Source organism: Fundulus heteroclitus, chromosome 18 (assembly GCF_011125445.2).
Source record: "Fundulus heteroclitus isolate FHET01 chromosome 18, MU-UCD_Fhet_4.1, whole genome shotgun sequence".
Lineage (NCBI taxonomy): Eukaryota > Metazoa > Chordata > Actinopteri > Cyprinodontiformes > Fundulidae > Fundulus > Fundulus heteroclitus.
Window position 1 is genome coordinate 5,621,528 of NC_046378.1, and position 12,702 is coordinate 5,634,229.

The window sequence follows — 12,702 nt, forward strand, 5'->3', positions numbered from 1 at the left end:
ACCTAGAGCTTATGCTGTGTGTGCTCCTATCCGTGCCCCAGGTGAATAATTGGCAGACATGATGGCTGACAGGATATAAGTCTTGCATAACTTTGAGGGATGTTTATTTGAGGTTATGCACGTTAGAGAAGCAGAGCCAGCATTAATTTGGACTCCTTTAGTCCCTTGTTTATATGATCAATGCGCTCCTGTCCCAAAGATATAACCCTGGAGCTCCGATCTTAACAAACGGCGAGACAGAGGAGGAGCTCTGAGTCCAGTAGACGATATTGATAGCTCTGCCTTCCTGGCTCCACTGTGGTCCGACATGATCTTTTTTTAAAGGCTTTTGTTGAAGTGAAGTGGAACGCCGCAGGCATGTGTGGACGGCCATTTGTCCTGCAGAGCTCACACTGGCATGACCCGGTGTGCGCTCCCCTTCATCAGCACCGCCACACAGCCGGCCTACACTGTAACAGCCGATGATGACCCGAGAGCTTGTGTGAGCGCTGAGGGTCACAAACTGCTGAAAGGCTGTAAATTGCAGCATGCAGTTATCAGGGGAGCATTTTGCTGCGAGCTTTTTATTTTTCTACTCGAAACGAAGGGGGGGGGAGCCAAGTAAGAAACGGCGAGATTTCAAGTGACCAGCCGAGTCGGATCGTTTTTGAGCTTTCGTCTCTTTCTCCTTGTCCTCCCCTCGTCGCCTCCAGGTCTCCACGAACTGGATGCCATCAACGACCAGGAGGTGAAGGACTTCCGCAGCAAGATGGCTCGCTGCAGCGAAGAGAAGATGCGACAGGCGCAGACCATGACGTGCATGGAGTGGCTGCAGGCCTGCTTCTCCCCGCAGCTGGAGCCGGCGGCCCTGACGGCTATCACGGACGGCCACAACGAGCAGCCCGCCGATCTTAAAGTCTTCATCCACTTTGACCAGTCTCAGGTGGGGATCCGCGGCCTAATGCTCCACTGATGCCTGTGCCTGCGAGGTTAGAGTGGAGGCACGGCGCCTTGCAATATTCATTCTCCTTGAACTTCTTCATGCTTTGTTGCGTTACAACCACAAGCTTTCATGTGTTTTATTAGGTTTTTGCGATAGAACAAAAAGTCAAAAGAGGTACAGTTTTGAAAATGTAGCTACAAAACGTCTGAAATGTGCAGTCCGCCTTTTTTTTCAGCCCCGTCATTCAATAAAACAAAATCCAGTGCAACCAATTCAAAAGTCGGCTCGCTGTTGAATTAGGAGGAATTAGGTATTTTCAACTTGAATGTTTAGCAAAGGCCTCAGAGGATTGTTGGAATAGAACAGAAATATAATTCACTGTTCCCTAGAGCCCACAGGCTGTTGGGAAAGTGTTATTGTTAAGACATTTTAAACTTTGTGATCATAAAGCATTAAAGTTTTATTACTCTGGCTACTAGCTGAACTTGGTGTAAAACCTCATGTGCGCTGTTAAGCTCACAGGACATTGTGACCTTCGAAGTAAACAGAGGTGCTGATTCTTTGCCACTGTTATCTCCTAAGGAGGAGAAGACACTTTGAACATGGACAACCCTGTGGAGTGGAGCGTGGACAATAAACGGGGAATCCATTTGCTGAATTAGGTTAATTCAGCGAATGGATCCATCTGGGAGGCTGTGCGTTTTGTACACTTTGATGAATTCCTCGGCCAAGATAAAAGCCCCGTGTTAATCTCAGCGAGATGAGTGGCTGTCGTTTCTGTTTCTCATAAGGTGAATATTAGAGGTCCACCGGCAGAGGAGACAGTCGGGTGTTCCGGTCGCAAAGTGACAGGAAAATGAAGCATGCTGATACACAAAGAGATAGAAACATTTTAAAAAGGAAAAGAAAGAGACTTACAGTCAGAGCATATTCACGACATAAGAAATAAATTACTGCACAGTTATTAAAAAATACCATGCCCAGATTCTAAACGCACCACTGAGTGGGATCTTTTATAAAACTGTACAAAATGTGCCCGTATATTCTGTGTGTAAAGTCTAACGGCTGCTAGATCTTTGTGGATCTAGGATGCAGCAGTCTGTCACTGAAGGAGCTCTGCAGTTCTGCGGCAGCTTCACTCACAGGCTGGGAGACGCTGTCCACCAGGGATGGTGTTTCTGCCAGAGTCCTTCTGACTCCCACCACCTACACTGGGTCCAGAGGACATCCTAGGACTGAGCGGGCCCTCCTAATGAGCACATTAGTGAACAGAAAGCACCGTGCAGACCAAGGAACACAGCAGACAGGTCAGGGAGAAAGTTGTGCAGAGTTGGGTTATGAAACGGTAACCTTGAGCTTTGAATATTTCACACAGCTCTATTCAGTCCATCGTGAAAAATGGATTGAGGATGGCACAACTGCAAACCAACCAATGCATGGCCTCCAACCTAAAGAATGACTGATTTTATATAGTGGGGGAGAGGTCAGAAAGCTCTCCTTGGATTGTAAAGGTTCCTAACAACCGGCCCGTGCTAACAAGACGGGCAAGGGCCATGCCAGGTGTAATGCTGGAGGGGCTGCAGAGACCCTCAGATCAGATCGGAGAATCTGTTTACAGCTGTTTGCAAAGCAGGGCACGAATATCGCCTTTATGGAAGCGTGATAAGAAGAAAGCCACTAGAGGTCCAAATCTCTGGAACCAAGTTACTTGAGATACACATTTGCTAGGCTCTGGATTTGAGTTTTGGAACATATGTGAACTATTTCAAAGTTTGGTTTACCCTACAGAAAGGTCTATCTGAAGATGTTCAAAACATATTTGCGTATGATACTGAAGATCAAAAGTTATAACATCCACAGAGAGCTCAGGGAGATCATTTAAAGTGAATTGTTCTGTATGATCGTCATCTCCGAGTCTGAAAACCCATGTTTAATGAGTGATAACGCTGTTGTAATTGACATTAAATCTACATTCAAAGCCCAGGGTTTAAAATGGAAAAACAAAACAAAAATTTGAATATTATGTCTATTCATCACCTGATGACACGCTGTGAGGTGTAGCAGTCTTTGAATTGCATCACCTGCAACTACACTTTTACTTGTTTGAACAGGATCCAACATCTGACATCTTTCACTGATCTTCCTGTATGATAAATTCACCTTAACTTGTTATTGTCTACAGGCTGTTTGCTTTTCTTGCACAGAAGTATTTAGCTGCTTGTATCTCTGTGGTGCCATGCGTCACAATACCTGCTGGAATGTTGTCCTGCTTTTCTGAACAGCCTCCTCTGTGTTGCATGTAGGGCTGGGATGTCATCTGAGTTTTCCAGACAGGAGTGCTGGCCCAGGCTGCTTTTTAAATGGGGCCAGATTTCTCCGTCTCTGAGGAAGTTTACTGACAAACGTTGAGCAGCGGTGAGGTTCAGAGCGCCTTTCGTCCTGGCTGTGGATCAGAGGACCGGACTTTACTCACACTGAGATGTTGATGGGGGTGGGGGGGGGGGGGAAGCTGTGAGGCATTCTAGTCTGGGACCCTTGAGGTTTTATTTTTGCTTCTGACAGATGATGTGGTTCTGTTGGTATCCCAGGCCACTAGTATGAGCTGAGGTCAGGCATACAGAGAGGCTGAGGAGCTCTGTTATCCGTTGAGATCTCTGAGTAGAGACACAGCATCTCTACAGGAAAGGATTCAGATAAGGTGGTTAGAGGGTCTGATCAGGAAACTTCCTGGGTGCCCTCCTTTGGAGCTTCTCAGACCATGTCCAACTTTAAAGAGACTCCAGCACAGACCAGGATCTTGATGGAGGGACTGTAGTTTGCCTCTTGCTTGGGAATAAAATGGGATCCTGTTCCCTCCACAATCCCATCTCTGATAAATGGAAGACAAAACATGGGTGGATGTTTTACTTTTAGTTTTATAAATATGTCCTTATGAAGAACTTATTGAACCTGGCAAACTCTGCTCCAGATTAATTGTCCGATTGAAGATCTGCCAATGAAAAGATGCAGAGTATTTTACATAATAAATTCATTCTCTAAATGTAGTTGGGTGCACTAAATTCAGGAATGAATTTAGTGCAGGACTCAAAAAGATAAAATGAAATCTTGATACGTATGGAGCAGAACCAGTGGTATATTTTCTGACCGAGTCTGACCCTTTCCTGTATTGATATTGGATCATCTCAATCCCAACCAGAAAAAAACTAAAATAAATTGGTTTAATAATAGACCCTTTAGCCAAAGCCGTAGCACGCCTCATATTGATTTGTTCCGTCTCGGTCTGCGTAAGGAGCCCGGAATAGCAATGTGACTTTCTGCCCTGCTACCCAAGACAGAACCAGCTTGTGTGAGTAGGAAGGAGGAACCATGTGACCCCAGCGGCGCGTGCTCGTCTTACTGTACCTCCAGTCTGTTTTCTGCTCACAGTTGGCAGCTTGGCGCGCGTCACGTGACCGAGCCCAACTATTAGGGCATGTGACGCACCTAAGTGGGTCAGAACCATCAGCGAAATTATGCCATTCTCTGTGACTCTCTCCTGCATTAGCATTTCAGCTCAAGGGAGCAGATCGCTGATTAAAACGAAACCCTTTCCCCTCTCCTCCTCCTCCTGCTCCAAACCGGCGTCTCTGTGTCCTTCCCTCCGTCTTCTGACCACTCGTACAGGCGCGATGTTATCTTCACATAAAAACAGACGGTCATGTTCCTCCAGACTCTGTGTGTGTGTGTGATGCTAATCCGAGCCGCTCCACAACGACAGGCCATCTGTGCCAGTGCACTCAGGTGGACGAAGACAGGAAGTCTTATTTTGGAGGTCAGACACAATAAGCTTCGTTACAAACAGGAAGTGTGGTAATGTGGTTTATTGTGTCGATTGAACCTGAGCTTTTGTTTCAGTCATGTCATCAGGATAGCCTCACAATTTCCTTCGCAGGTTGTCGGATTTTTCGTTTGTCGGGCGATGAGCTTCAGAGCATAATGGATCAGGTGGTGTGGACCAGGTGTTTAAGCCCATTCTAGGAGATTTATCAGTCCCTCATTCAAACGCAGAATTAAGATTATTTTTCAAACTATCTTTATGTAGAACGATATAGGAAATAAGCAAATTGATACATTGGAAATCATATTGATCGACATCAATCACAAGCGTCACATTAAAGTCATCTTAAATCAGAGGACCTGTTCAACTGAGACTCTGACTGTAAGTGTTTAGAACCTCAATACCTATAGTTGGTCCAAGCTTGATTTAATGCGGAAAACACTAAGAAAGTGGCACACAGCGGTCAGTTTGTTTTTGTGTTGGACTGTGATTTACTTATTTTTAGCAATTTGAGCTAAAATTCACTGCTGTTTAGATTTATATTTTCATAGTTCGGTCATCACTGTTTTGTTTTAATGTCCAAGTTGAGCTCTAACTGACGGTAAGCCAAATGTGAATCTTAGCGATAGAATAGAAATCAGATTGATGGATATCGATAATTATCAAAAAATTCAAAACATGTGTTTTAAGTGCAGCCCTGGCCATTTTACGCTGTTGCTTAATGACCTATTTTTAAATAAAGAACACTGAATTCAAACTCAACCCTTTATCCAACCAACTTTTTACCAAAAGTCTTAAAAAAAAGAAAAAAAAAACAACACGTGCTTTCTGAACTCTGAAGCTTGGTGAAGGAGCGTTCCTGGGTCTGCATTTGATTGGTTGGGAGGATGTAATGACTGTAGTATTAACCTACATGATAGGCCAGAATGCAAAAGGAAAGAAAACTGTTCATCTATTGATCTTTTGACTAACCGCTTTTTTTTTTTATTGAACCACACGATTGATATATATATCGCTATTGAATTATCGTCCAGTCCTATCTTTATATGTGAATGTTAATTTTCACTGGCCGGCGTTGTGCAGTAGTTCTCAAGGTACAGGGTCAAAGCATTCTTCAAGTTTTACCGTCGTGTTTCTTTTCTTTAGAAGTAATAACGCTTTGAGCTGCCCACCCTTAGTCCCAACCTTTGGGTCGATGGGTGAAGGCCCTCCATTCACAAAGACTTGGAGCTCATCATCAAAGACTAACAGTCCAAAAATCATTCAAGTGAATTTTGCACATCCCATTTTGGATTAAATGTAACTTAAAAAGAAAAAGATGTATTTTATTTACTGATTTTTTTTACAATCTTTTGAAAGCTGTGCGTCTCATTTCCAACCACAAACAAACTTTTGCGTTAAATGAAAAGAATGAAGAACTTAGTATTTTTCCCACTTTTCCCTCCATTTCCTCCTGGACTCTTCTCTCATCCTCTCTCCTCTCTTTCTGCTTCGGACGTTTGCCTCGCAGGACTCAACCAGTCTAAAGGTGTTGTCGTCTTGCACCCCCTCTGAGCTGATGGAGATGGCTGTGAAGAGGTGGCTCATCACCCACGCGCCTGAGGAGGAGGCTTATAGGGGCCAGTATGTGCTCCGAGTCAGCCAGTGCCTGGAGTTCCTCTGTGGAGACCATCCAATGATTCAATACAAGGTCAGTGGCAACACACTGGACCTCATCAGGGGCCGAGAAACCTTTGATTACTTTACTTATGTAGATATTGCCGCAGGTAGAGCGACATTTAAAGTCAACGTTTAGATCTGACTGATGAGTTTGGAGCATGCAGGCGTGATGCTGCGTGGATGAATGGCTATAGACCATGGATGGGTGCGCATGAAAACTAGTAGATTTAAAGATCAGTCAAATAACTGACCATGGTTCATAAATATTAAACTTTTTCAGTTTATTTTTTTAGTTTATCTTTACTTAGTTATCTACTTTTTTTTTTAAGTATTCCTGATTTGATCACTATCTAGAAGTGTCGCAGTTTCTCGACAGAAACAGATATTTTCTCTAGACTGCTGTTAGATGAGCCTTTCTGTGTGGCTTCAACATTTGGTGTTTTTGATGTGACTCACCGGTAATTTGGCTAATAATGTATTTTAATGCAGTGCCACTTAATTGTGTGTGAAGAAAACCTGCAGAAGAAGTTGTTCTCCAGCCTCGTGAAGTAGTGTTTTTTTTCTTAACAGTCTAACATGTGGTGACTAGTGTTTCGGCTGCTCTCTATGGTGTCGACCTGGTCACATGACGCAGACACCGGTACCAATCATTTAATAATGCTTAGATCATACCTTGTAAAAACCCTCCTGTTAATTATGATTCGCTTGAAATCAAGTTAAATTATTTAGGTTAATAATTTTTTTTTTGTCAGATTTTATTGAATCCATGATTTCATTACTTGAGCTTATTTAGACTTTATCTTCTGTAGCGGATGTTTAGATAACTAAGTGATCTGGGGCGACGGTTGGCGGTTCAATCCCCTGCTCTGACCGTCTCTGTCGCTGTGTCCTTGGGCAAGGCACTTCACCTGCTTTGCCTGCTGGCGGTGGTCAGAGGGTCCGGTGGCGCTGATGTATGGCAGCCTCGCCTCTTGTCAGTCTGCCCCAGGGCAGCTGTAGCTACTAACATAGCTCACCACCATCAGGGTGTGAATGACTGACTGTAGTGTGAAGCACTTTGGAGGCCGTCAGACTAGTTAAAGCGCTATACTAGTACAAGCCATTTACCATTGAAGTTGAAACATGCCCCTCCCCTTTCTTCTTCACAGTACATCCGTACATGCCTTCAAGCCAAGAAGCCTCCTCATCTCACCCTGGTCCACACCAGCACCATCGAGAGGATGTTTAAAAAGGAGATGTCTGCCATCGGAGATCTGGTTAGCCGCAAGTCGTCCGACCCACCGTTACCGCTACCTCCCAAAAGAAGGGCTCCCACGGTGAGTCCAGCGCCACTTGTTGTTTGTGGGGCGGAGGGGACTTTGGTCTTTTCATCCTTTCCTACTCTCTAAGGTGCAGAAAGGGATGCGAGCCATTCTGTTTCATTTGTGTCGCGTCAGATGTCCGCCGTGTCCTTCCCTGACATTTAATTTCATGTATTTATAGCCAGTGCACTGCTTCGACTTGGACCACAAAAGGATGTTTGTGCCTCTATGAAAACATGTCGTATGCGCCCTAGATAACGCTCCTTTAATATCCTATAGCGTTTGCTCTGGTCCGCTTGTGGCACCAAAATAGCTTAAACGCCACAGAGATTGGTTGCCCTGCGCAGACCGCTGCAGGTGCGGAGGTTTGCAAAGTAAACAGTCTTGGCAGCTGCCATCTGCCTGTTTTTATATGAGGCATCATTTAAAATATGGAGTAGCGGGGCCGCGGCACCCTGTCAGCACTCGGCACGTCATCAGAGAAGATCAGCGGCGTCGCAGCTGGACGCGAGCGTCCGCTTCTCTAATGTCAGGCTCGTTTTAATTGGCCTTCATTAGCGCAGCTCCTGGTGAGGTTCTGAGGCCATAGCTCTCCCTGAGATGTTGGGCTTGGAGCGAGGAGAAATATCACCCTTTGTGAGTCATCGTGTAACTCAGAATACTTTTATACTGATCACAGGGCTATTAAAACTTTCATTTCATAACTTGCCTGGCTGACAGCAAAACTTAGACTTAGACTTTCTTTATTGTCATTTTGTGTACACAGAGTGCATACAGAACGAAATTTCGTTTTCACACAGCTCAGAAATATTGCAGTAACTCTACAGGATACCTGACAGTGAATTACAGTACAGGATAAAGTGCAGTGATCAATCACAGTCACTTACAGGATAAATTTCAATTTACTTCCGGATAAAGTGCAGCAGTGAACAGTAGGCAATTGAAATGTAAACAATGTAAACCAAATGTAAACAAATATGCAGTAAGGTGCAGCAGTGATTTAAAAGTAGACAGTGGCATTGTACACAGTTTTGCAGTACGTTTCCGGTTAAGGTGCAGCATCAATTTTGCAGGATACGATACAATGTGCAAATGTGCAAATCAGCGAATCTAGTGTGGTACACAGTCCGTTTTTATACTTCAGCAGTTCAGTAGTTCAACAGTCTGATGGCAGCAGGGAAAAAGCTTTTGCAGAACCTAGTGGACCTGCAGCGGATGCTGTGGAACCTCTTTCCAGAGGGCAGCAGGGAGAATAGTCTATGGTGGGGGTGTGAGGGGTCCCTGATGATGTTATGGGCTCGAGACACACAGCGCTGCGATGAAATGTCTTTAATGGAGGGAAGAGGAGCCCTGATGATCCCTTCTGCTGTCCTCACCACTCTCCTCACGTTCTTCCAGTCGGAGGCACTGCAACCTCCACACCACACAGAGAGACAGCTGGTCAGAATACTCTCTATGGTGCTTCTGTAGAAGGTCGTGAGGATGGGCGGGGGCGCCCCCTAATCAATCAGCGGCCGTCCCGTTTTCCCGAGGGTTCAGTCCCAGTGAACGACGGGAGCATTTAGTCCAGACCCGGTCCTCGTCAACATGGGAAAGCGATGCTTCCAAACAGCTAGTCATTCTGTTCGTTTAAACCACAGCCTTTAAAAGGGGCTTCTTTGATGGATTAACAGTCATTCCAGCATTGCTTTTGAGAATTGTGCTGATGTGAAGAAAAGCAAAATGTTTTTTTTTTCTCCACACATCACGATGAAATAAGTCATAACTTGACCAACTGTGCAGATCTTGTAGTTTGTTTGAGGAATAGAAACCATTTGATCTTTTTTTTTTTTTTAGATTTAAATGGATGAATTAAATGAATGACCAACTTCTGTTTTTGTTCAGGGAATAAGATTAGGAAATCTGGTCTTTTAGCAAAAGACCCAATAAAGGTATTACTGTAAGTACGCTTCACAATGAAACCCAAGTAACACTAGTGAAACTGCTCTGGCTTTATCAGTTTTTAAAACTAATTGTAGTACGTAATGAACTCTGGTTTACATATGGAAATGTAACAGATAATCCAAAAAGAACCTGTGCAGGATTGTAATTGTTATTTACATGGAACCACGGGGTCAGTCATAGGAGCATTTGAATAAAAATAGTTTCATTTCTGATAAGGGACTTTAAATGGCATCCATTCAACCCCGCAGATTGCAGGAAGTGGTCTAGTTAGTCATGTCATAGTTTTGAGGCGTCATGTGATGCTGCTCGCTCTGTCGACTGCTGACCCTCGCAAATCCACTTGGCTTACCGTCGCGGTGACCTGCCTGACCTCACTCTTTGTGCGTCTGTGCTGGGAAGCAGTGGGCGTGGAAAAAGTGGAGCGCTGTACATATTTTTACACTAAATCATCATGATTCCGCTCACACTCACAGCCGCTCTCCCTTTCTGCTCTCACTCTTCCTCCGCAGCAAGTCCAGACGTGCGTGTGGGACGTGTCGAGCCCATTCAAGATAGTCCTCGTCAAAGGCATCAAGGTGAACGCTGAAGAGAGTGCCAAGGTAAGCTCTCCACGAAGCACTGCTTTGGTTTCGTACATGTCACTGCTGCAAAAAAAAAACCTGCAGACATGTTATTACAGTGTCTTCCAAAAGTATTCCCACCCCTGGGATTTATCCACGTATAGGCACATTGCACCACCAACTCCAGTGTGTTTTATTGTGTTGTTTTTTTAATATTTAAATCAAAGCACATTAGTGAGAAGTGAAAGACAAAGAGTGTTTTGCACCAGATGTTTTAAATTAAAAATCATACAAAGCGTGGCATTAAGGTAACGTGGGCAGAACTAGGGCTGGGCGATAAATCGATTTAATCGATTAATTCGAATTTACAATTCTTTAAGATTTCATTTTTGGAAAATCTGGATTTTATTTTGCCAATACACTCATTGGGTTTCCATGAAGAGAACAGCGTGTGATGCTGAATATATGTTTAGGACAAATGTATGGTCAAAATATTGTTAAGTAGAAACTTTTTTTTTACCATAATACGAGGTACTTCATTTACTTATTTACTTTTTTTTTTTTAACTTAGTTTGAAGTTCACAAGTGCAGTGAAGCCTGTTCTTAGCTCAATGTGTAATACCACTAGCAGCAAATGTTTTGTTGTATTTTCATTGTTTATAATGGCACGGCTGCCATCTTGTTTTACAAGCATGTTTCACAGCTTGTTTTTAGTTGCACTTTGAATTCAGGTCAACTCCCTGACGAAATACTTGACATAAAAGCAAGGTTTTAAAATAATTTCTTTAATTTCTTTTTATGAAACAAAAAGGAGGAAAAAATCAATCAATCGGATTTGATATGATATTTTTTAATCCATATCGCCCAGCCCTAGGTAGAACACAAGTGACCACCAAACTTTTCAGATATTTGTAGATTTGTTTAAACCATGAATCCCTTTTTTTTTCTTTTCGTTTCACACTTTTGCACAATTGGAAAACTTGACTGTCCAGCAGCACCGCGTTAAAGAAAACGATGTCCCGCCTTGCACATGCCCACAGGTCCAGGTGAGGGCCGGCCTCTTTCACGGCACGGAGCTGCTGTGCAAGCCGGCGGTGAGCACTGAGAGCAGCGGGCGCTCGGAGCACACCTGGAAGGACAACGTGCTGGAGTTCGAAATCTCCGTCTCCGATCTGCCGCGCATGACCCGCCTCTGCTTCGCCATCTACGCCGTCATGGACAAGGTCAAGAAGCAGAAGTCCACCAAAAATCCTCACACAAACAAATCCCAAACCATCCGGAAGGCGGGGAAAGTGGTGAGTAGCTGTGAAAGTGGATCCAAAACCCTTTGTCACGCCTCTAACCTATACCCACTCTGTATTATAACACTGATAAATGACCTGTCTGCTCCAGCACTACCCCATAGCTTGGGTCAACACCATGGTGTTTGACTACAAAGGGCAGCTGAAGACTGGAGACATCATCCTGCACTGCTGGTCTTCTTTTCCTGGTAACCACATTCCACTCTTACCGTGTTTTTGATGTGAGATCTACAGAGCCTCAGGTGGCCCGCCTGCATGCTAACCAGCAGTTTGTTTGGCCCAGATGAACTTGAAGAGATGCTGAACCCAATAGGAACCATTCAGACCAACCCATACCCTGAGAACGCCACAGCGCTGCACATTCACTTCCCAGAGTTACATTCCCACCCTGTCGTCTTTCCCCCTTTCGACAAGGTCAGTCCGACGGTTATGTGGTTCGAACACGACGCGGTTCAAACCGTGCGTTGCCAATAAGCTCAGAGCGGGCGACTTTGCGGTTAGCACTGCAACCAAGCCACTCGTGCATTCATGTGCGCGAGCATGTCAAAGCTGCCATTGATTTGCCGCTCAGGTTGTCGCGCTGAACGTTGATAACTGGCCAGGAGCGGTGTGGCCTCCTCCAAAGACATGGCTGCAGCAGCCATTGTGGTGGCAGAGTGCCTTTCAGAATGCTACCTAGTGATTATGATGAAGTGGTGGCAATTAGCATGGGAAGATCAGGACGTGCTCCACTTGCCTAATGCACTCTTGCTGGAAGTGCTGCATCGGTGCGCGCCTGCTCATTCAGCTCGCTTACTTTTTCTTGCAGATCCTGGAAAAAGCTGCACAGATTCACAGAGCCAGCGACAACGTATCCATAGTGAGTAACTGCCTAATGAGAGACCGTAGTGTGAGCATGCATTCATTAATCCAGAACAAATACCACTTTGAATTAAAGTGAAATTACATGCTGAGTAATTTCTCACACTCCCCCCCCCCCATCCCCCATCCCCCTTCACACAGACACAGCTCAAATTAAACCTTTCAAACGGGCACCCATACCCGGTCTCCTTGGAAATCTATTGTTTTCACTTGGCAGGGTGTATTAGTAAGAACATGCACTCTCCCAAACCACACACCCACCCACCCACCTCTAAAACCAGAAAGACTAATCAGATTACTTGTCTGTCTTCCTGTTTCGACGCCCCTCAGCCAGAAT

At 44.6% G+C, this 12,702-nt stretch overlaps 1 protein-coding gene across 5 annotated transcripts in view; it reads left to right on the forward strand.

Annotated features, from left to right (window-relative positions):
* The window catches only part of pik3cb (phosphatidylinositol-4,5-bisphosphate 3-kinase, catalytic subunit beta), a 72,404-nt gene that overhangs the window by 44,304 nt on the left and 15,398 nt on the right, over positions 1-12,702 (forward strand). For all 5 annotated transcript variants that reach the window (XM_036149684.1, XM_036149683.1, XM_036149685.1 and 2 more), the window contains 8 exons: positions 693-922; positions 6,250-6,429; positions 7,547-7,714; positions 10,153-10,242; positions 11,244-11,498; positions 11,596-11,692; positions 11,788-11,918; positions 12,313-12,363. In XM_036149684.1, the coding sequence (XP_036005577.1) occupies positions 693-922; positions 6,250-6,429; positions 7,547-7,714; positions 10,153-10,242; positions 11,244-11,498; positions 11,596-11,692; positions 11,788-11,918; positions 12,313-12,363 (1,202 nt within the window). The remainder of the gene's footprint in view (positions 1-692; positions 923-6,249; positions 6,430-7,546; positions 7,715-10,152; positions 10,243-11,243; positions 11,499-11,595; positions 11,693-11,787; positions 11,919-12,312; positions 12,364-12,702) is intronic.